The following is a 25,776-nucleotide window of genomic DNA, read 5'->3' as shown; positions in this document are numbered from 1 at the left end:
AATATTTAATCTATTAACTATTTGAATTTAATCGATTAATCGAGTTTTGATCTAATTGAAAAAATGTTTTAATATACTGTAATATACAATTATTGTTAAATTTAACTCGTGTTCGGTGATAAGCATAAGTATTAAATGTATATCTGTATATATTGTATCGCCATATTACAAAACAACTATTTAAATTATTTACGAACATATTTATTATGAGGCTTATAATTTATTTGTCAATTTCTCTGGGAATTTTTGAGACAAACATAAATAACAAAAAGTATGCTTAATACTGCTTCATTCATGATTTTAAACATGTGAGTGCATTCACATGCTCCGAATTAAGTGCCGCTCTGCGTTTAGTAACGATGTTTCCTGCATTACTAAACATGAAAAAACTTTTTTTCTGTCAAGCACTTCTCCACGATCATTCAATTTAAATCCAAACGTTTCACCAAGTTTACCTCTCAAATTGTCATATGACATAATGGAGTTTACACTTTTTACAAAGCACAGAACTCTGATTTTTTTTCTTTATCAAACTAAACACACAATCTTCATATAAAAACTCAGTACAGAAACTGCAACTGCAAAAGTACAGCTGTCAAAACAGAAGACTGGCCCCTATTGTAATCGAATTACTAGATTTTAGAAAGAGAAGAAGGTTGTTACGCTCTCACTTGCACACAGTGTAGACATGGCTATTTTAAAAGGGATGAGGGGGACGAATCCCAGAAAAGTATGTATTTCATATGCTAGGAAGATGAGCTGACAACAAGGTGGAAGTTTTCTTGGAAAACCATAAAACTTAATAAGGATTTCGCATTGTGTTTCAGCTTTCAATAGAGGTAGACTAGGTCACTGTCCTCAGATCTCCATCTCATTCTGAAACTTTGTGCAAAGATTTTCCCTAATCTATCTGGTTTACAGTTAGTTGTGCTTTTAAGTAAGCAATTTCCCAGAGAGAAATATTGTTGGAATTTTTAGTATTAGTTTGTATTAACAAAATAATAATTAATATCAACTATAACCGATTGATTTTAATCGACTCGATTATTCGATTAAATATTTTTATCGATTAATCTTACAACAGAAATTGATCTGTTAATCGATCAAATCCCACAACACTAGTAAATACTACTAGGTTCAAAAAGTTCCCGGAATTTTACTACCATTTTTCGTATTAATATATAACAAGGGATATTATACATTTGTTTTGTTGGTAACATTCATGATGTCATTTCCTTAAAGTTTGCTGATAATGGCAATTATTGGTTTTGAGTTGTAGGCAATTGTTTATCATAGTGTTTTGTTTGTTCGTCGCATTTTGTAATTATGTCCACAGAGCAAAGTACAAACATCAAGTTCTGTGTTTTGCTGGGGACATGATCAGTATGGCTGATGAAGATGGTGATTTCTTAAACAAAATGAAACTGGTGCTACTTGTACGACCCAGTCCCTAAACGACAGTCATCTGAGTGGAAATCGAAAACATCTCCTCGGAAGCAAAAATTTCCTAGGGACACTTCCAAAGGCAAAGTTATTTTAAATGTTATGTTTTATTTAACGACGCTCGCAACTGCAGAGGTTATATCAGCATCTCCGGATGTGCCGGAATTTTGTCCCGCAGGAGTTCTTTCACATGCCAGTAAATCTACTGACATGAGCCTGTCGCATTTAAGCACACTTAAAGCAAAGTTATGTTGGAAGTTTTCTTCGACTCTCAGGGTCTCATGCACCATGAGTTCATTCCAGAAGGTCGTACTGTAACGAAAGAATTGTACGTAGAAACCTTCCGTCGCCTCTGGGACGCAGTGAGAAGGAAACGTCCAGAAAAGTGGGTAGAAAACAACTGGTTCCTTATGCATGACAATGCACCTGCTCATCGCGCAATTATTGTAAAGAATTTTCTTGCCAGGCACAACATAACTGCTTTGGATCACCCACCATACTCTCCTGATCTCTCACCACCTGATTACTTTCTGTTTCCCCGTCTGAAAAGTCATCTGAAAGGACGGAGATTCAATGCTGAAGAGGTTATCGCAAACGCGACGAGAGCACTAAGACGGGTTTCACAAAATGGCTTCCAGGCCTGCTTCCAGGAACTCTACACGCGTTGGCAAAAGTGTGTTGTTGCGGAAGGCAACTATTTTGAAGGGAATGCTGTAGAATAGTGTTTAAGGTACGTTGTTTCTATGATGCTAGCAAATTCCGGGAACTTTTTGAACCTAGTATGTATAATAGAACCTCATAAATGACACCAATAAGGCAGCACTGATACAATAATAATAATAATAATAATAATAATAATAATAATAATAATAATGCTTTGTTTGGTGAATCCAGAAATGCATATAGAGTGTTAGTTGGGAAGCCGGAGGGAAAAAGACCTTTGGGAAGGCCGAAAATCGGAGTTGGATAAATGGCCAACAGGCTTGAAACTCCCATAGACATCTTCTCTCCTATCAGCCTCAACTTCCTTTGCTAAGAGTTTGTTTTCGCGTATCTTTCAAATGCTTTTCATCCCAGTTTCACATTGACATTGACAAGGAAGGTTAACCTCACCTTGGAGAATAAAATACTCCTAAAAGAGAGATGTGGGTAGACGAGACCTGTTTATAGTCGTAGAGAAAATCTGTCGAGTGATGATGGATCATCGAATCACCCTTCAGACTCAGATACAGTATTGTGGCAGTCTCATACACCCTTTCACAACGTCTCTGATGCAGCCAGGGTAAGAAATAAAAACACTGGACAGTCTAAAGCAGCCCTGGGCATAAGAGGGGTAGTAAAAGGAACGGAGAAACCCCCTCCCATGTCCATTTCGCTTACACCGCCTTATAAACAAACACACAGTATGGTTTTGTGCATCAGTGGTGGATTTTAGGCGACCAGCGAGAGCCGAAAGTTCATAAAAGCTATAATGCCCGCCTGCTACAATCTGTCACTGACCTTTCTGTCTTCTCGTACCGCACCAAAATATTACTGTTTCTGCCGGAGAAGGTGGCGTGGTGAGTTACGGGTTGGTCTGCAGTGATTCAATTGAGTTATTAGCGAGGAACGTTAAAACATAGCTTAAGTTAAATATTTATAAACCTAAGTATATAATCGGTAATTAAACCTACTATACGAATTATACAATATATGTATTGCAATAAAGTTAAAACACTTTAGTTAAATATTTTGTTGCCAATTATTATTGTTAAAATAAAATATTTCTGTAATGTCCATAAAAAGCCGTCATGGTAGCTCAGTTGCTAGAGTACTGGCTTACGAAGTCCAAGAATTTCGGTGATTACGGAGTCGTATTTGTGGTGAATATAGTTTTTTTTTTTTTTCTGGGAGCTCTCCCGTTTCCCTCCATCATTCCACCGTCACTCTCCATTACAATATTCATTACCAGAGAGTGGAACTTTGGCAGAATGCCTTTTTAAATGTGTTAAATCTATCTCCATTTTGAAAGTAAATCTGTACGAATTATACCTTTATGATTGAAACGTCACAGTTTTATGTTGCCCTTTTCTTCCCTTTTTAATACAAATGCCTAATTTACAAAATAAATGCTTTTTTGCCTTTATTTGATTATGTATCTATTATTTATTAACTTATTATTAAAATTGCCTACAGCTATATTTTAATTTATATCTATAACCGCTATAATGAAAGTGACTTCACAGAATGTATATTATTGTCTTCCAGTCAGTTCATATTCTCTTTGAAACAATGAGTGCTGCCGTGCAAAAATGTATAACAGTAAGCGTTTTAATTATCGCTTGTGTTTATTTGACAAGTCAACAATGAGTGGGGGTCTAACGTTATTTTTAACGATTATTTTTCTTTCAGTTTTCATTGCGATGTTGTTGTAGCTAGCTAAATATTTCATATCGCAACATATCAGTACAACCAAACACAAAAATGCACTTTCCAAGTCTACTGGGAAGAGGATTTCTTTCCTTCCAACAGTAATTGCAACATCGAGTCGAAAATCTCAATTTGCATTCGACTTATGTAAAGCTTTTCTTGCTGCCGAAATTCCTTTGTGGAAAGTGCAAGGTTGTGGGCCTAGCGCAAGTTTTTTGTAATTGCTTTTTATTGCGTATTTTAGCTATTTATGATGCCTTTTTGCCTGCCTATTTTAATGATTCATAATTCCTAAACTTGCGGTCTCTGTTCATTACCATCATTGCAATAGCATTAACCGAATCTGCGTGATGTATTTGTCACTGGCGTACACATGGCGTCAGTCTGTGGAGGGGTAATATAGATACGCTTTCAAGAAAGCGGCCGTTCAGACTTCAACAATCATTAATAAATAAAGTAGCGGAAAGGTACATTGTCTTTCTCTGGTAGAGACCTCAAACTTTTGTCTATAAAACTGCCATTTACTTAAAGTTTATCTTCAAATTTTGTATGCTAATACGTTCAACAATATAAAACAGGATCTAATTTCTCGCAATAGGTTTGTACTCTTCCAGTGACCTTGATTGATGTTTGTTCTGTTACACTGTATCTCGGTAGTGTTGGCTCGAATGTCTAGGGATTAACAATGTACACAATCGAAGAGTGCGTGTTCCTCGTTCATATATACTGACAAACGGGTTCATTTAAAGAATGGTAGGAGGAAATTTCGGATTAAATTTGGTGTGAGACGTGTATCTTCAAACTGTTGCATCCAGAAATTGGTACGAAAGTTAGATACGACGGAAAGCCTTCTCACACATCTTTCAGGAGGCTTTTTGACACGTGAAATATGGGAGACTACTTTCTTGGGTAAGTCTTCGCAATGATTTTGATGGTGACGCCAATAATAATCGCTCCTTTACATCCCGTATTGTCTCTTCACACAGTTTCCAGCCTCTTGGTCCTATTCGAGGCTGCGGAGCTAGCCTTCAGGTCTCTCCTCAGTACAAAAAAGAAATATCCATAAGAACCCAAAGGTCCCCCCTACTTTTGCCTTACAATTTACCTCCTCCTCTGAAAATAAGAAACACTTCATGGTGGCGGTACCGCCCAAATTGGAAAACTCTGTCCTAGAACTATATATTTCATTTTCTTTTTTACCGACTTACAGTGCAATGCAGTGTAGTGGAGGATATGCTTCTAGAGTTAATATTATTTCACAAAGCCCGCCTCCCTGATCAACACAATGCAGGGATACTGCGGAGACGTTAAATTATTACTGTTTAAAAGACAAGCGTCAAACACCCAGTTCCGTGAAATGGAGATGAATCTTCGCCCACATCGGAAATCCAATCACGGATAGCTCGGTTGAGAAGTACTCACGCTGTCCACTGAGTTTAACACCGACCCACTCTTCTGTGCACCGTTAAGTACGGTGCTTACTGCGCATGGAAAGCCTTGAAGCATCGGACTTGATCTAGAACTATCCTACGGGGCTGATATCGCACATGTGTATGCAAAGTCGCTTGGTTGCGCTTGGTTGCGTTGCTTAACAACATAAACTTACACGTGAAACACATACGTGAGGGGTCGTCAGCACAGAGCAGGCTGGGGCTAGAGTCTCTTATCCGCGGAAAACGCAGTGCACTATAGTGCACTCCGTAGCTGCTAGCGGGTATGCTCTCTCTCTCTCTCTCCCTGTTGCACGACGGTGCACACGGGACGGCACCGCGTACCCTTTGCACATTTCAGCGAGTGCTGACGACTACTGACATACGTCTTTGTATCAGAATCGTTATGGGTGAAGATTGAGCTTCAGTCTTACTTAGAAATGCTATTACTGTATTATTATTATTATTATTATTATTATTATTATTATTAATTACTACTATTACTACTGCGGCCGGGTAATTCCGCGTTACAATTTCTGAAACCTGACAAGTGTAATATCACTAATATGTTACTAATTTGGCTATATTTTCAATTAAGGGGGAAAGGAACTGGCCACCCTACCCCATTATCTCCTGGCTTAGTTGCCTCATGAGTCAATTATGAGGTTCAAACCTGTCTTCGGACAGTTGACTAAACAGCAACAACTTGGCGGAAGTTCTACTGTATGTGGATTTTTTTCATGCATTTGCCCGCCATCGGTCCCTATTCTGAGCAAGATTAATCCAGTCTCTACAGTCGTATCCCACCTCTTGAACTTTTCTAATCCTTCGTACCTGTCGTCTCGCTTCACGTACCTTTCTTCCCACCTCAATCTGAACACACGCTCTCGCCACGAAACAATACTAACAATACCATCCCATCGCACCTCCTCATACTCATCCTCTTTCACAATAGCCCTGCCAAGACTCTGGGATTCGTTACCTGCTAGCATCAGGGACTGTCGAAATAAAATTGAATTTAAACGCAAACTTACTAGGCACTTGGTCAGTAATTGAGACTCGTTCAGACATGGTTTCTTGTAGATAGTTCTCTTAATCTATCACAAAATATTTCAATATCCGGTAATTTCATCACTATAGAATTTTGTTATTCTAGGTTTAATTTGGAATTCAGTAAATACAAAAGTATTCTTTGTTCTTAACTTATATGATAAAATGTCTAGCTTTCATTAATCAGGTAATCTTGTCGTACTTTAATTTTTATTTTAATTGTAATTGTAAATTTAATATTAATTGTAATTTTATTCTTCATATTATAGTTGTAATCCCCTGGTAGAGGGGAAGAGAAGGCCTGACGGCCTTATCTCTCCCAGGTTAAATAAATAAATACTAATACTAATACCTCCCTCAAATCCATTTTAATATTATCCTCCCATCTACGTCTCGGCCTCCCCAAAGGTCTTTTTCTCTGCGGCCTCCCAACTAACACTCTATATGCATTTCTGTATTCGCCCAAACGTGTTACATGCCCTATCCATCTCAAACTTCTGGATTTAATGTTCTTAATTATGTCAGGTGAAGAATACAATGCGTGCAGTTCTGCGTTGTGTAACTTTCTCCATTTTTCTGTAACTTCATCCCTCTTAACCCAAAATATTTATTCTCAAACACTCTGAACCTCTGTTCCTATCTCAAAATGAGAGTCCAAGTTTCACAAACATACAGAACAATCGGTAATATAACTGTTTTATAAATTCTAACTTTTAGATTTTTTGGTAGTAGACTGGATGACAACCGAATAATAAGAGGCATGCTCCAAGGTATTTGAATTTTTCCACCTCTTGACAGGATAAATTTCTAATTTTTGTGTTTTCATTTCTTGCAATATTCTGATCATGAGACATAATCATATAAGTACTTTATCTTTTTGAGATTTACTTCCAAACCTATCTCTTTACTTGCTACAAGTAAAATTCTCGTGTTTTCCCTAATAGTTTGTGGATTTTCTCCTAACATATTCACGTCATCTGCATAGACAAGCGACTGATGTAACTCGTTCAGTTCCAAGCCTTGTCTCGCCAATGTCGAAGAATATTAATGATATACACACAACTTTGGAGAAAATTACCATTTTAAGTGACAAAAGTAAAAATTTATTTGAATTTAACGGGAGAACTTTCAATATAGCGTGTTTTACGACTTACAGAAATCTTCGCCGAAGACTATTAGTACTATTATTTTTTGTTGAAAATTTTTTATCAGTTCTTTTGCACGACAGTACTATGTATATATGTGTATGTATGTATATAAGTATGTATGTACGTACGTACGTACGTATGTGTGTCTTTGTTTATGTATCTACGTCTCAAATAAAGAATATCAAAACATTTCACAACACAGTCCAAACGGCGTAATTACAATTCACAATATTATATTGGATTATATTATATGTTGGTAAATGTATTTTTTAGTAGGTTAGGCCTGTTTTACGATGCTTTATCAACATGTTACGTTATTTAGCGTCTGAATGAGATGAAGGTGATAATGCCGGTGAAATGAGTCCGGGGTCCAGCATTTGCTCATATTGGATTGAGGGAAAACCCGGAAAAACCTCAACCAGGTAACTTACCCCTACCTGGTTTCGCGGCCAGACGCGCTAACCGTTACTCCACAGGTGTGGACTGGTAATTGTATTAACATGAAAACATATACGGAATCTTTTCATAAAATTTACCTTAAACAATTAATATGTGCCGTAGCCGAATTTGTGGAAAGTTTTACTTAACCATCAGAATTTTCACACAAGACTCAATATTTTCTCGTATTTACACTTGCTAGTCATAAAGAATCCGAAACGCTATTGAATTATTCCTGAGATCCTCAATGGACATTTCGCTTAGATCTCTTGTCAAGTCAGCACGTAACGTAGGTGATGTGACGGCCGGTGTCCTCCTTGCACCTGCGAAAAATAAAAACAACAGTCACTCATGTTGCCATTTATTGATATTTGCCAAATTTTGCTCATTTAGCCTTCACAGCAAGGAAAAAGAAGATAGGCTACATTAAAATAAGACAAGTCATCCTCTCTTCTGGATTTATTCCCCCATTTGGTTCTGGGATACACCGATAAAGATGACTCTTATTAGTTATTTGGTACGAAAAAAAGAACATTTTAGCTCAAAATGGCACCACATGTCACCACTTCTAAGGGAGAAAAATCCGAATTCCTTTAATCGAAGTACAGTTATTTAACATCCTGCATTTTTCGTGGCACATAATAAGATATGAGATTGGTTGATCCCCCCCCCCCGATCTCAACCCAGAACCGGGTCAAATGGTCAAAGAGTCGAAAACCGAAAGTTCTACAATATAAATGAAATTTCATATTCTACAGATAGGCCTATATTGTTCTTTAATACAGAGTGTTTAAAAAATACGGGGCATAATTTCAGGTATGCATTTCCCACATGTAGACAATCAAAATAGTTCATTACAACATGTGTCCGGAAATGCTTCATTTCCGAGTTATGGCCTTCACAACATTGAAATTCACCGGAACGTTTTTCTTTTCGCAGGTCGTTGTCATTACAGAAGATGTTCAAAATGTCCACCTCCTGCTTGTATACAGACCTCACATCGATGTCTCATTGACCTGCGAACACGATCCCAAACTCCAGGAGTATTGCGTATGTCCTCAGAACATGCCACAATTCGATTCCGAAGGGATTCCAAATCAGGCACCGGAGACGAATAAACCAATGATTTTAAATGGCCCCACAAGTAGAAATTGAGAGGGTTCAGATCAGGTGAGCGTGGAGGCCAAGCAATTGGGCCACCTCTACCTATCCATCGATCAGGAAACCTTCGATCCAAGTACCGGCGAGCCGTACGACTGAAGTGTGCAGGAGCGCCATCATGCAAGAAGTGAATGTGTTGACGATTGATCAGTGGAGTGTCTTCTAAAACATGAGGTATGGTGTTTTCCAGGAAGTTTGTGTACGCCTGCCCCGTAAGTCTGTTTACAAGTACATGGGGCCCAACTAATCGATCACCAATGATACCGGCCCACATGTTGAGGGAGAACCGCACCTGGTGATGAGATGGAACAGTTGCACGTGGGTTTTCATACGCCCATACATGCCGATTGCGGAAAGAAAAACGTTCCGGTGAATTTCAATGTTGTGAAGGCCATAATTCGGAAATAAAGGATTTCCGGACACATGTTGTAATGAACTATTTTGATTGTCTACATGTGGGAAATATATACCTGAAACTATGCCCCGTATTTTTTAAACACCCTGTATAATGATGAGAGGAAATTTTCAGCTCACTACGTTACCCCACAGGGTAATAATGGAAAAAGAGAGTCTGTCACCTGACTCTGAAGGTCATATAAGAGAACATATTAAAATGAAATGAAATGGATGTCATAACAGCCTAAGATCATTATGGATCTTTTAGTCAATGCTAAGCGGGCGTATAGAGTTCGAGAGGTGTGATATTTAGTTTGTTTTTTTGCCTGCTGTTTAAGAATTATAGAAACATCCAACGCTTTTAGCAACATTTTAGAAATAAGAGAGTTGAGTAAATACTATTGGAAAGCATTAATTGTGTGAGTAACACAGGGCTTTGATTTTGGTTCTCTGTAGTTGCGTTGCCGAGGTCTCCGAGAATCATCAATCAGTTTACCTAAAAATAGAAGCTAGAAAGAAAATCCGAACAACGCAGGGTACTTTACGGTAATTTATTCATAAAAAGAAATCTAATCTAATTATTAGGCTCCTACTTTATCACTTGAATCTTAACATTTTACGTAAGATGAAAGAGTGCAGACTATTCCTCCAATATGGCAGGGAGGACGATGAACGAGAGAACTAAGAGGCATTCGGGGTAAAGTATTGTTACGACTGCCTGCTTGCCTGCTGATCCAGAGTTGCGTTTTGGCGTGGGTTCGATTGCTACTTGGGCTGATTACCTGGTTTGTTTTTTTCCGAGATTTTTCCCAACCGTAAGACGAATGTCAGGTAACCTATGACAGATCCTCGGCCTCATCTCGCCAAATGCCATCTCGCTATCACCAATTCCATCGGTGCTAAATAACCGAGTAGTTGATACAGCGTCGTTAAGTAACAGTAAAAAAATTAAACTTACTCCTAGCCGTTAGGGAAATAGAATAAAATAAAAGATACCATTTTTGTGAAGAAAAAAAAAAAAAAAAAAAAAAAACTTTTCTGAAAAAGTAGCTCACCCATTTTTCCTAACAAACATTTCTCCAGGTTAATCGCGGGGGCTTCCACGCATAAATGCAGCAAAGCGGACACCACCAGGCAGCAAATCACGTCACCGAAGAAGATCGGCCACTGTAACAAAGAGCAGCTATAATTTCTATTTACTATGATGTCATTTTCCTACATAGTTCTTCATTTTATATTTCATCCTCATTGACTAGTACGTGGTGCAGTAATTCAAAGTCACAATGATTTCACGTTAAAACACATAGAAAATTAACTGACCGTGTCATATAAGCTACATAAAGATTAATTTTTGGTCTAATAACCAGTGTCATATAATATTTTTCCGATGTAGAGAGTAGCAGTAATAAAAAAAATTCTTATTCTGGAATCATGCTCCTTCGCTTCCTGCCTGTTTATGAGTAGGTCATTAATAACACTAGTCAAAAAATTTAAACTTTTTTCGTGTATCTGGTGTGTAAATGAGTGGATTTATCTCATTTTGGAGTGCTGAATTCAGTGAAAAAATCGGCTTCTTTCTATCACGTCACATTTCCTAGATACATAGCACTGACACTGACATTGGCGGACATGGTCCATTTTAAATACAAATATAACATAACACTCAGAACTCTCTGAAGTTTACTTAATGACATAAAATATCTTATAAATCAACAAAATCACTAAAATAATTCACAACAATCTAAGATGTTAATATTTACAAAGTTTGAAACCAATTTCTTTCGGCAAAATGGGATAACGATGCTTTCCTTTTATACGGTATCTCATCCGTCGCTCTAAGCATAAACCAATAGTAATCACCCATCATTGAGTGATTCCAGTAACTTTGATAACGACTCTCCGTAGTAGGGTATACTGATGAAAACGTCCACTCTGTTCATCACTACAAGCACCTCAGTTTTCTGGAAAGAAATCAAGCTATGAGTGTAAATTGGATTTTGAGTTCTTGAAATTATCTAGCAGAGCGTTCATTATGGAAATATTTATCGTCTCTTCGTCTTTTCTGTTACCCAGAAATCCGTAAATAATAGTTTTGAAAGAGGACCAAAGAGTTAACTGAAGATTTGCGACTTTGCATTAAAGGTAGGATCTTTAAATAATTTCCTGATTTGTAGCCCAATAAATATAACCTACCTTCTTCCATCGTATATTACATCGAAATAAAGAGTTTAGCCTTCATATTTCTCATTTATTATACAATATCTCTGAAAAATGACAACACGAACAACGTAAAAATATTTTAAAATCTATATAAAATCTAAAAAAAATCTCAAAACCCTTACGTGAAACAGTAATTCCGAAGGCCGTTTCGGATTCTTCATCCAAAAATTGATGTGAATTAATATAAAATGGTTGTTAACCAGCATAATTATTAATACATTAGTACAATGGTTCTCAAAGTGAGGTCCGCGGATCCTCGGGAATCCCCGAAGTTCATTCTAGGGGTTCACAAATATTCTGGATAGGGACAAGTTGAGTGGTTGTTTCACATGTTGTTAAACGAGATTAAACAGAAATGGATTCAGACTGTTGGCATTCTAATAAGTCTACTGGATTAAAAATTATTTTTAACGCGGTTCTCCCAGTAGGCCTACGTGGAGAATAAATTGGTTAGAGAGATTATATTTGAAAGTTCCTGTCACGGAACAAATTAAACAAATACATGTTATGATTTGTAGACGATAAAATAATCTATTAAATCCTGCACAGACACCAATGGATTTTTATTCTATTAAAATGATTACACAAGAAACAATCAAAATTATATAAAAATTATGGCAGTAGACCAGTACCGGTATTTGGTTAATAAACTTTGATAAAAAAAAAACATTGTCGAAGTAAAATTGAAGTAAAGAAGCGACATTTCTTACGAAAAGTATGCCTATAGGAAAGTAATATATTAGACATGGCCTCAAATAAGAAAAGCGACCTGCTTTGAATTTATGCTCCAAATTATAAAAGGATCAAACAAAATTACGATCAATTTCGAAGTAGATATGCTCATATTAATTTTTTTTCGCAATTTCTTTCAGTCAGACTTTTGAAATTAATTTTGAGATCTAAAGGATGGTAACAAAGGAACACCTCTCAAGTTCTGAATGGAGAGACATGTTGAAGATGACAGCTGTGGTTGCACCAGTACGTTCTCTTCCGATACAAATCACTGCAGATATTGCTATATTGAGTATGAAACTCTTACACACGTGCTGAGAAATTGTTCTACGAGAGAACTACTGAGAGTCTTAGACACATCACCATGCACATGATGCTGGGCAATGCTCGAGCTAAAGGACATGAGGTTCACGACAAGATCCACGGTCTTGTTGATAAAAGTAGCAGTCGCCGAATTGACAGTATTGCAATTAATTGACCCTGAGAATTATCGATCCTACTATTCGATTCGAAATATCAAGTGGACAACAAGATGAAGTCGACAAGAGAAAAAGGACCTATATGAACCTACAATATTATACTTTCTAGACAAGTGTAATGTAAATTTTATCGAAGTGACTGTCTCTTTTTTGGCTCGTGTTACCATTTTGGTTGAATGAAGGCGAACTTATAAATTGGAAAAATATTTACAGAAGAACATTATGATACGTATTATTAAGCACTCAGTTGCTATAGCCTATTAAGAAATTGTAATCGGTATTCAAGATTCTTAAGCGAAACTTAAGAGGAGAACTTATTATTTATTGCATATATTTATCAAAATCAAAATTTGTAACTTATTCTGGACCATATCTTTATATGAATTCAAAAATTCTGAGTTATTCTGTGTCACATGACAAACTTGATTTGGGCAAAACCGAATAAATTAATTAATTAATTAATTGATATATGCATAAATACATACATGAATACATATACACATACATATACACATACACACATACATACATACATACATACATACATACATACATACATACATACATACATACATACATACATACATACATACATAAGTAAATAAATAAACAAGCAAACAACTAGTTAACAACTAATAAGTAAATAAATAAATACATACATAAGTAAATAAATATATTACATAAATTAGTAAATAAGCAAAGAAGTAAAGAAGTGCATACATACATACATACATACATACATACATACATACATACATACATACATACATACATACATACATACGTACGTACGTACGTACATATGTAAATAAATGCACATAAATAAGTAGATAAAACAAGTAAATAAATAAACAAGTTAACAAATAAAGAAGTTAATAAATAGATAAATTACAAGAATAAGAGAAAGATACGTACAACTGTAATATCAGAGAAATATAGCGGAGCTTGTGTGGAGAACACCTGGGTGACCTGGTAAGTAGGGAATATGAGGAACATGCAGTATGTTAGACGACTGGCGGTGGGGAATATCTTCCACGACAGCAGGATATTAGGAGGGCCTGTAACAACGCAAGAGAGGTTCTTTGTTTAACAATATACTATTTCAATTAAAAAGTCGTTTTCATTCAGTGATATTATGTTACGTGACATTAATTATTTTAGTTATAGTGATTTTTTTATTAGAAAACAGATTATCGTCTTTTTACTTACGTCTCACTTCCTTTTTCGCAAGAGAAAGAATCTTACTGTAGAAATTGATAAGTTAATCGTGTTTATATTCCTTTCCTGTCTGTAGCACGACGATCAAGAAGGTCGCTTAGGCTTTCAACAATTTCAATCACCGCAAATTATGTAATTTCTCCTTTACCTAATCGATATACTATTTACTTTCAGGTAGACAACATTTTTAGTTTCAAAGCACTTGGAGCAAGAAAAGTTGTTAATTTTTTTTCTAAAATGTCTGTCGTTTGTAATAATTTCTATCCAATGCAGAAGACTGATAATAGAATAGTAGTACATTAAACTTTAAAAATCTCAAAACTTTTTAAGTGATAAAATTATTTTAAAAAGTAATATATCTTATGCAACCAGATGGTACCGTTTTGGCGCTGCATTTACGCCGAAATGGTACCGTTCGTTTGCATAAGATACATTATCTTTTTAAATAATTTTAACACTTAAAAGTTTGAAGTTTATTACAGTTTTATGTGTAATACCTAGCCACATTAATAGAATAAGCTACAACTTTTCAAATACTTTGTTTCAATAGTCAATATTTAGGGCCTACTGTAGTTTCATATTTGAACTTGCAATTATATTATTTACACTACATTTTCAGAACACATATTCAGAAATTTTGATATATTTGTATTACAAAATGACAGAATACAGTTCACTTAAGTCCATTAAAGTCCTTAAATTTTATGGGTCCACCTTTACTTTAATAACATCCTCAACTCTGCTTCGCATACTCTCAATCACTTTGATTGTAATAACCTGTTTAGTTATTTACTTTTTTCACCAATTGCCACAATACCTCGATTGGGTTCAGTTCCATAGAATTTACTGGCCAAAGAAAAATACGTATTTTTTTTTTGACAGAAAGGTTTTGACACTTTTAACAGTATGACAAGGTGCCCCATCATGCATATCTGTCATTTTTTAATCTGAAAATGTAAATAATATATCAATTCTTTTTATGAAAATATAGTGAAAATAATGGTTTCATTTATATTTATATAAAATTGCAGTAAACGTGGAATTAAAATAAAGAATTTCAAAAATTATATGTGATTATATTAATATGCCCAGGTAACTACTGTAATAATACAGGTAATTATTTATTTTTTTTTATCTTCCCAAACGGATCAGACGGTATAACAATCATTTGGCTGAAGTACATCGTAATTTTTCTTAGCATTAAAAAATGGACCAGCTATTCCTAGTATAGCTTCAAGTGAATGGTTGTTTCCTAACTAGAATTTATTAAAACTTAACCTATTACCGAATATAATTATACCCAGTGTTTTTCTTCTGGACCAAAAAGGCAGTGGAACTCGATGTAAAATATATTACAACAGATGGGGAGATGATTAGGCCTACTGTACAGTGGATGAAAATTTTAACCTCCTTTTCGTTCAACTTCCAGACTTTCAAAGTCTACGTGGAATTCATGATGTTAACATAATTATCAACAGATTTCTCAGTTCCATTATGAAAAATATAACAAAAAGGTGCTGGAACGACGTTCCGGCGCATTCCGCCAGAAAAAAAAACATTGATTAAACCAAGAGAGATTTTCATGATTGATGTTTTAGTGAGGTGATTTAACTTCAAAATTAGACTATTTGTATGCCATATATGACTTTTAGTAAAGTCCACTACAAAGAAATTATATTTTTTATACGAAAATTATATCTTTCTTTAACCTTTTATATCAATTATTTAATGGGCTGAAAACTGAATGTATTTTTGTTTTCAAAGATCTCATGGATTTCATCTAAAAGTTCGTAATATCTAGAGTTACCTCTCTCTTCTAGTAGATTGTTTTAAAAATAAGGGAACAATTTTAAAGACCTGGATACAATAACAGAGTAAATCTACTCACGCTGTTATTGCATAAGCATCGTTTTCGAAATCCTTAAACCTTCTGCTATCTGATAAACTTCTTCTTAACTCCGTACGCAGCTCCTAGAGATCAGGAGCTTACAGAAATTGTTGCTATGTGCTACGCTCTTATTGCACGGAACAAAATTGATACCTTGGCTACAGCGTGAATATAACAAAATAGCGCCTACTAGTGAGACATGTGCGAAAACACTGCATAAAAGTGATGATAATTTTGAATGTAGTGCATCTAATTGTAGTGATTCAGATGTTCAGGTTGAAAGCATAGTAACTCTTGAAGAGTACATCAACATAATGAAAGAGAGCAGAAAAAATCCAGTACCCTTTCTTGCATGTATGTCAGCCAACTTAATAAAAGATTGGGTCTCAGCACTCAAATCATTGTTCCTAAGATTAGCCTACCTACTGCGAAAGGGTACAAATTTTCAATTCAGAAATATGTGAAACGTCATTATCACAAAGATAATGTATCTGGATCTCAAACATACACTGCCAACTTCCAACCAATCATGGTCATAAATAAAGAGGTTAGGCTAAATTTCTCTCTTAAAATGATTTGAAATTAAATAATGTAAAGAAGCCAAGTGCAAAATCACAAAAACAAAAGGAGCTGATGTACTAACAAAGTACCTACATATTTCAAACCTGACAATGTAGAGTGGTATGAAAGAGTCTTAACTATGAGTTACGAGTAGACATCGAATTTTTAGGCACTAAAAATTGCAGTTTTAGGCGCCTAAAATAAGCTCAAAATTTGTAAAATTAGGCTCTATTTTAATGAAAATAGGCATTTTAGGCACATCAAGATATTATACTTATTTCTTTCACTGAAATTTTTAGTTATACACTAAAATGCGCACGAAAAAGTATGTTTAAACATTAAAAAAGAATACTATATTATATTTATAAACAGAGCTGCACAAATTTAATATATTGAAACTAATGAAATAATGATTATTGATATCAAGATTACTCATTTTAAGTTATTGAAATTCAGTTCCATGCTCAGACTTTATTATAATTATCTGCACAGTACACCACCAGAATGTTTTCTAAATTCTCCACAGTTAACATTTGCCTTTTGTCACCGAGAATCATTTTGAAAGCAGAAAAACTTCTTTCAACCGAAACTGATGTGAGAGGCGCAAATTTTAAATTAGGTACAATAGAAACATCAATACTTACTGGAACATTTACACTTTCCCCCGATATCACTCTTGATACTTTTTCCAACAATGAAAATCCTACATTCTTATTTAATACGTTGTCCCACTTATTTTTAACTTTTTTCCCAGTTTCGCCCAAAGCAGAATGTATGTTCACTTGAGCTTCCTTTACTATTGCTATTTGGCTACAAAGAGATTGTTTTTCACGTTCTAATTGTTCAATGCTTGCAGTTATGAAAGAAAAGTTTGATGTTATGTAGGCAATATCGTTTTTCACTCGTGAGTCATTCAGACAATCTTTCACTGCTTTCACACACGCTGCACTATCAGTTTCAGGTAATTTATCAATAACTGTGACCACTTCTTTAAAATACTTAGAATAATACACCACTGACTGAATCCAGGTTCCCCATCGTGTAACAACCGGCTGAGGTGGGAGTGGGATATCTGGAAAGTTCTCTCTGAATATTGAAATCCTGGATGGGGCTTTACAAAAACATTTTTTTGTGTTAGAAATAAACGAATTGACAAGAGGAAATTCATTCCGGATTGTTTCAGAAACCCTGTGAAGGCTATGTGCTAGACAGGTTACATGCGTGAGGTTAGGATAAAATGTTTTAAGAAGTGGAGCTGCAGCAACCATGTATGAGGCAGCATCAGTACAAAACAACAGAACTTTAGAATCGTCTATATTACCTGAGTATAAAGACTGTAGGCCTTTATTTACAAAATAAGCAATGGCTTGGCTATTCACTTTCGAAAGTTCCTTAACACATACGAGGTGTGGAATCGAAGGTCCATCAGGACTAAGTTTTCCTACTACCATATTTGCTATATACCTATTCATAGGATCTAAGGTTTCATCCACAGAGACCCATATGTAAGAATCACCTATATCCTCCCGAATGGAAGCTAAAGTTTCATTGTATATTCTGTCTAAGTAATTTTTTCTTAGGGTCGACTGAGATGGGATATTTTGTTTGCAGTATGTTTGTAAAAACTGTCTTAAAACCGGATTTTCAATTGCATTCCAGGGAATGTTAGCAGCAACAAACGCTCTGATTAAATCAGCATAGAAATTGCTGCTGAGATTGGATGAAGTAGGCTGTGTTAGTAAAGTTTGTTGCAGTTGATTTTTCTGCTGAGCTTTAGCCTTATGAGCCGCTCCTTGCACATGCTGCTTTAGGTGGCACTTCTTTTCTTGCGAAATCTAAAAATGTAAAGTAAACTGAATTAAAATAAAATCCTAATTGTTGTATTGCCGTATTTCTATCACAAAGTTAGTGGGTTCGAACAATCAAAATTTTAATGACCTGCAAATACTTTAACTATCGGAATTTAAAAGGTTAAAGTGTAGTGGTCTTAAAAAATTATACCTCAGTCAATTTATAAATATTATAGGCCTACTCATTAAAATTAATAGAATTTATATATTTCAACTATTGTTACATACCTGTTTGCTACAAATCTTGCAGAATATTATTTTTCCATCATAAGTGAATTCTGAATATTCTGCTAGCCATTGCCGGATCAATGTACATAGATTTTGCACTTATATTTTTCGGCATTATCGCGTTAAACTTCACAGGAAAACGTCCTACCGCTCAAAACTTCTCAACACAAATAAGGTGAGGGAAAGAGCAACTGTTAACGAGCATTCAAATGAACCGTTGTTATTGAGATTCAATTGGACAAAAATACAAATTTCCACTTATTGTTGCAATTCCTGGTAGTGTTAACACTAGGAGGGCCATTCTTTTCAATATTTTGTAACGGTTTACCCTACTAATTCGCAGTTTTACGACTTTTCATAAATATTTCAAAAACACTCTTTCTCCAAAAAGTGTGATTTTATGACACTCTGAAGGGCAGTACAGCTAATTGGTTTCAGACCGAAAACAGTCATTTTTATAGTATAGTATATCTCTGAATCGGTAGCAGCACATGTTGTGATTGTTGCCTGCTTCAAAACTAAGGTTGGTTCTTTGTCGGCATTTATGCCTCCAAACATGTTAAATTCGGTGAAATCTATTGCGAGTGTCGTGAGATTCAAAATATTTTGTTTCCTTTATCAATGGTTTCATGGCCGGTGTGAAGCAAACTTTCCACTTTTTAAATGCCTTAAATTTCGCAGTGAATGCATGTATAAATTATAAAAAGTAAGAGTAAAATGCGAAACTTTACAGTGAGTTAGGCATTTTTAGGCGAATATTAACAAATTAGGCTCTAATAACCGTTTTAGGGCATTTTAGGGCACTATAAAACTCTTTGAATACCTTTCAATTTCCATGAAACACAAATATTAATAATTATTTTTGCTTTTCTCCTAAAGAAACAAAATAGGCATTTGCCCTAGAATCCGATGTCTGGTTACTAGTCAGAAAGTTGTGAAAATGAATCTGATTCTAACAATGCATGAGGGAAATAAAAACATTAAACTGAATCATGATCATGTTAATTAATTCAAAGAATCATCCAAACCTGTTTCCAATCAAAGGCATTCATGTTCACCTGATAAATTAGTCAAAACTTGTAAGCTTACTTAAATAATATTTGTGCATTCCATGCAATAACAGCGTATATTAAGAAAATTCAATTATTTATATGCTTGAAATCATGCAAGATATTCAAGTATAAACTTTATAAATGCCTTAGCTTATTGTTAACAACAATCTGTGTAACATTTAACCTCACACTAGTGTTTATTGTTTAGTTATTCAAATTTAAAACTTTGTCTTTCAGTTTCTCAAAATAACTTAAATCTACTTAGGCTGTTATTGCATCCAGGTCCTCAATTTTAGTGACTCGCGGTACTGATATGACATACGTACTACAGTTACCAGAACCCGGGTATTAGTGTGAAAGTAACATTTATGGGTATTCTGCGTTCTGCGCTGTTCTACCATTTATGCATTCCATTACCAAATCAGCAATACGACTCAGTTTGATTGTAAGTCCTACCAGCTAGATGAGCTGAGTGCTAATAAAAATAGCTGTAAAGTTTAGATTTACCTCCTTCTCCTGTCGCACACAACAATACGAAGATACCAATACCGAACCCCCATACGTTTCTAAAGAGGCCGTTGTAGAACGCGGATTCCAAGACCGTCTTCTGGGTGAAATCTTCATAGAAGGTGGCGGCTCCATTCAGAGCTCCCATGAGAGCGACGTTGAACAGTATCCAACTTACGGCGATTTGTATCTGTGAAGAGAAAACAGTGCAAGTCAAGTCTGAGTAGGTATCAAAATTTGGTTGAAAATTTTCTGCCATATATAATCAGCCATTTTGACAATAGATCTGCCTTAATGCAGCTTAATTCTTGGTAAATGTAAACTTTAAAGTTCATTGTTCTTATTAATCTAATTAATCGTTGAATACTTGAGGACATTAATGATTAACGATTAACTAAATATAATAATAATAATAATAATAATAATAATAATCAATAGAAAACTGTTCAGTAATCTTTATATGAAACAACGAGTCAAAGTCAAGATAGGAGAAGAAATGTCAGATGGAAGTGAAATTGGGAGAGGATGTCCTTTAACACCTACCCTGTTCAACATCTACTTGGAGGATTTAGTGAAGAACTGTTTTCAGAACATGGGAGGAGTGACAGTAGGAGGAAGAAGAATAAAGTGCATAAGATTTGCTTTTGATATGGCGTTGATAGCAGAAGAGGAAATGATACTAAAGGATATGCTACTGGAGCTAAAAAAAACAGCTTTGAGCAGTTTGGAATGAAGATAAATGCAAATAAGACTAAGACCATGGTCATAGGAAGAAAAATACAGAAGATAAACTTGCGAATTCTAAATGAGACAGTAGAGCAAGTGGACAGTTTCAATTACTTGGGGTGTACTATAAGCAGTAACATGAGCTGCTGCCAGGAAGTCAAAAGAAGGATAGCAATGGCCAAGGAACCTTTTAATAGAAAAAGGACATCTTCTGCGGACCTGTGGGAAAAAAAACTGAGGAAGAGACTAGTAAAGTGCTTTGTATGGAGTGCGGCATTGTATGGAGCAGAAACATGGACATTACGACGAAGTGAAGAAACGCGAATAGAAGCATGTGAAATGTCGATATGGAGAAGAATGGAACATGGGAAGTGGACAGATAGAATAAGAAATGAAGCTTTGTTGGAAAGAGTGGGTGAAGAAGGAATGATGTTAAAACTGATCAGGAAGAGGAAAAGGAATTGCCTGGGTCACTGGCTGAGAAGAAACTGCCTACTGGAAGGTATGGTGAACGGGATAAGAGTTCAGGGTAGATTTTTTTAATTGGGCTATTTACGACGCTGTATCAACATCTAGGTTATTTAGCGTCTGAATGAAATGAAGGTGATAATGCCGGTGAAATGAGTCCGGGGTCCAGCACCGAAAGTTACCCAGCATTTGCTCGTATTGGGTTGAGGGAAAACCCCGCAAAAAACCTCAACCAAGCAACTTGCCCCGACCGGGATTCGAACCCGGGCCACCTTGTTTCGCGACCAGACGCGCTGACCGTTACTCCACAGGTGTGGACTTCAGGGTAGAAGAAGATATCAGATGATAGACGACATTAAGATATATGGATTATATGAGAAAAAAGAGAGGAGGGCAGAAAGTAGGAAAGATTGGAGGAAGCTGGGTTTGCAGTGAAAGACTGCCCTTGGGCAGAACACTAAATGAATGAATAATAATCGATGACCTTCAACCTCAGGTGACTCGAAACGATGCACTATATGAAAATTATTTATGAGCATTTAGAAAGACTCATTAGGCCTACATTAAGTCAAAGTATCCGCAACCCAAGTTTCTAAACGTGCGGTTCGCGAGAGGTACAGTTTAGCTGTGAGATGATAACTGCGCATGCGCGGATTTAGTTAATAAAAACCTAAACTAACTAAACCTAACCTTCGTATATGCAAGATGTGTAACCGGGGCATGAAAGGAATTTCTTGATTTGAATTGGAATGTGCACGCGAAAATAAATCCAAGTAATGATCACGCTGGCACTGTATGAGAGGTCTTCGCATGCGCCGCAGCCAAACGGTTCCTGTCGCGAGCCCCTCCTGTTTCTAGGGTTTGATAGGAAGATTGGATAAGAAATCTGATTCAGTAGAAAGCAGAATCTCGGATTCCCATCAGCTATATCCAGTGGTTTTACCTTTGATAGTTTGAACTGTTTTCTTTTTGCTTCATGAATGAAATATCCAAAAGCCATTCCGATCACCCACGGACCAAAACGTGCTTGAGGTACTCCGTACAGATATTGGTTGAACTCTTCACGTTTTTGCCAACTGAAACAAAGAGCGGCATAATACATATAATTTGTTGCTTGCTGAAATCTGTTCGAATTTAAAATTTGAAATTTAAAAGCTCAATGCAGATAAAGCATTTAATCATATTTTACTCATATACATAAAAGACACATTAAATTATTATTATTATTATTATTATTATTATTATTATTATTATTATTATTTATTAGGCTATTAGTAGTAATGGTAGTGGTAGTGATAGGAACCTGAATCACGCAAGTGAAATGGATAGGCATTGGATAGACACACACACGCATATCTAATTAATATCCAATGTAGATATAATTACTTGCAGGGAACATATTCATAACAAGAATCGATGAACACGACAAACACAATTAGAAAATGATTATGAACTTCAAGGTCGAAGAATTATTGGACGCCTCAGAAAAAAAAGTCTAGGTGACAATTTTGAAATGGGAACAGGCAGTTAAGCATAATTTACGAAAATTATTATAGTAATCAGCTTATTACCATGCCAGATAGAAATTTGATTACGGTAAAACAATTTCTTTCAAAGAACATCAGCAGAAAAGTGTAATAAATAGTTAAATATTTATAAAAGTCATTTAACAGATTATGAAACGAAAAGCAGCGTAACTGACTATCATATCAACATCATAGAATAGATAAGATTGTGTATCAAAGTATCGTATCATTTAATTGCACTTTCACTAATTAAATTTACCAGATTAGAATATGTCAGTAGCAATAGCAGAAGTTTATGCCGGTATATTAAGAATTTCCCTATTTCTCTTTGGGTAGTGACAGGCGCGAAATTAAAAATAAAATTCAGACTTTAAAATATCAGTTTAAAATAATTTCTACTGAAAATCACTCTTTTACTTTTGGACATAAAATATTTCCTCAATAGGTATGTATTTGGCAACACATTCTTCGTTCGGGTTTGATAATAAACAGCTGGAAAACTATTAAATGTAATTTAAATAATTGAGGGAATTCTTGAATGTTTACATCAATAATTTTACTTAATCTAGTTTTTCATCGATAATTAATGAATACCGTTTCAACGTGTACCTTTAAAAACAGTGCATATTATTTTCCCGTTATATCCACACTACTGTGAAAATTACGAACTATAGTTATTATATATTTATAAACAGTCGGCGGATTTTCGGTCTCGATATTGAACGTTAGGTATATGCAATCATTGCTACGCTCCCTCCGTACGCCAAGGGACGTCACGCCTAGTCGCTGAGTAGGGACCAAAAATCCGCTGTATGTTCTTAAGTAATTATTCCTTGCTAATGCAATTAGCATGGCGTGGTACTGATAATTCTAATTAAGACAACACACGACAAATGACATACATCCAGTGTCGATGAGAGAAAAATATACATACTCTCGTCATAAACCGAGCCCAAATCCCCTACGTTTGAAACTGCAAACATTACAAGACACTTTTTACGAACACTTACTTTCCTACCAGCAAGTTGGCCGAGTATTCCTCGACGTAGGAAATTGCGAAGGGCGCTGCGAAGCCTGCAAGCGTGAGAACCACAAGAATTGGGATGTTGCGTCGTGGTGGCCATTTCCATAGAGGGTACAGCAGCAATGGAGACAGAAGGAACAGCTGCATGTCCAACGAGATGTACCACGACTGAATCATGCACTGCAACACAAAACTTATACTGCTTATGTAAAGCAAATTTTCGTCTATATAGCTATGTTGTAGCTGTGATGTAACATAGAATGGGGTGCAAGTGAAAGGAATTACTCGGCGGAACAGTATTATCTCTGAGCACTGTGCAACCGTTATGGTATGAGTTGCGTCCCGATTGTGCTGCTTGGCTAAGCCGGTTCCAACATTCCGCCGCACCAAGCATTCCTCTGCAGCAAACATATCCGAAAACCATGTGCCTGGCAATTGTCTTAGCACCTTCCGCTCCTGAATCTGAGGTTTCCATTTCTCTGTATAATTCTGAATTGTCTAGAACCCACCACCACTGCCATCCACCAAAAATTAGACAAGGACCACCTGTCACGGCGGACGGTCAATACGGCAGCGATCAAATACAAATAAGTGCCCATTTTTCTCGAAATGAAGATGATAATGAAAAGGGGAATTGTGGAAAGTGCTATTGCAATGAAGAGGAAAAAACGGAATCACTCATAACGTTGACTTTGTCCACCAAAAATAGATCTCTGCCATCGCCAGGAATTGAAATTTGGTCGTCGGAAACCAGAACTCTACCATCTGAGATATCAAGGCTGCAGAGTGGAATGTAATAACACAATATTTTGTTTTGAATTGATCTTTCGATTCCTTTCACAATTGTTTCATTTTAAGTCTAATATATTAAAAGTATTACAATAAAATTATTTAACTCGCGCACAACTCAGAACTACGTATAAATAAAGTTTGAATGTAAGATAAATTTCGAATGACTGGGAATCAGTTTAACAGACCATAGAGAGCTGGAAACTCAATTCCCTCTCAAAACAATATGTTCTGACTATCGTTTTAAAATACCGGAATCTAAATACTAAATTCATTTTGGTAGAAAGTTTCAGAAGATTTACACAAACGCTATGTTAAAATTCTGTTATCATAATTTGATTTATTTACAAATTCTTAATTACGTATTAAAGGAATATTGAACAAACATTTTTCCATTGGCTGAGAAGGACATATTACAAATTAATCTGTTCGATATCAACGATTAATATCAGATAACAGATTGACGTAAAGTCTCTATCTTTTCCGGTTAAAATTTCTCATCACAAAATCATCTTCATTGTCATTATGGTACTCATTACAGATTTTCCTACTTAGATCTTAGACGAACTAAGTTGATTTTATGTAATATGAGAATGAAAAATATGAACATAAATATGTAGCTAAAAATGGCAAAACATGTAGATAAATATGTAATAGGCCCTAAATAAAAAAATGTGTAATTTAAAATCTAAGCTTTATTAGATGCATTTTTGCACACTAATAAAAATTACAGGTGCACGTGTAATTCAAGCTCATTTAATTATTGTATGGAAGCGCAATTAATGATTAAATATTTTTCCATGTTTTCTGCTGTCATTGATCGTTTCGTCAATGGCAACCCATACATAGGAATCATCAAGCACAGCTCTAATCGTCTCCATTGTGTCATTGTAGCAGGAGTTCAAATAATTTTCTGGAGTGTTGATTCATGCGAAATATTGAAGTCGCAGCATTTGCATAGGAATGCTTGAAACTTTGGAACTCCAAGTTTATACCATGTTATGTTTACAGCAACCATTGTCATGCACAAATT

At 35.6% G+C, this 25,776-nt stretch overlaps 1 protein-coding gene across 2 annotated transcripts in view; it reads right to left on the bottom strand.

The window, feature by feature from the left end:
* Nucleotides 1-200: 200 nt before the first annotated feature.
* Nucleotides 201-25,776, bottom strand: part of LOC138709349 (nose resistant to fluoxetine protein 6-like) — an 86,217-nt gene continuing 60,641 nt past the window's right edge. For both annotated transcript variants that reach the window (XM_069840058.1, XM_069840059.1), the window contains exons 8-13: nt 23,941-24,134; nt 22,348-22,480; nt 20,211-20,400; nt 13,822-13,964; nt 10,531-10,642; nt 201-8,241 (exon numbers count right to left, since the gene is read on the bottom strand). In XM_069840058.1, the coding sequence (XP_069696159.1) occupies nt 8,117-8,241; nt 10,531-10,642; nt 13,822-13,964; nt 20,211-20,400; nt 22,348-22,480; nt 23,941-24,134 (897 nt within the window). In that variant the 3' untranslated portion in view covers nt 201-8,116. The remainder of the gene's footprint in view (nt 8,242-10,530; nt 10,643-13,821; nt 13,965-20,210; nt 20,401-22,347; nt 22,481-23,940; nt 24,135-25,776) is intronic.

This window comes from Periplaneta americana, chromosome 11 (genome assembly GCF_040183065.1).
Source record: "Periplaneta americana isolate PAMFEO1 chromosome 11, P.americana_PAMFEO1_priV1, whole genome shotgun sequence".
NCBI lineage: Eukaryota > Metazoa > Arthropoda > Insecta > Blattodea > Blattidae > Periplaneta > Periplaneta americana.
The sequence above is the reverse complement of the archived record's forward strand: the minus strand, read 5'-3'. Positions and strand labels throughout refer to the sequence as shown.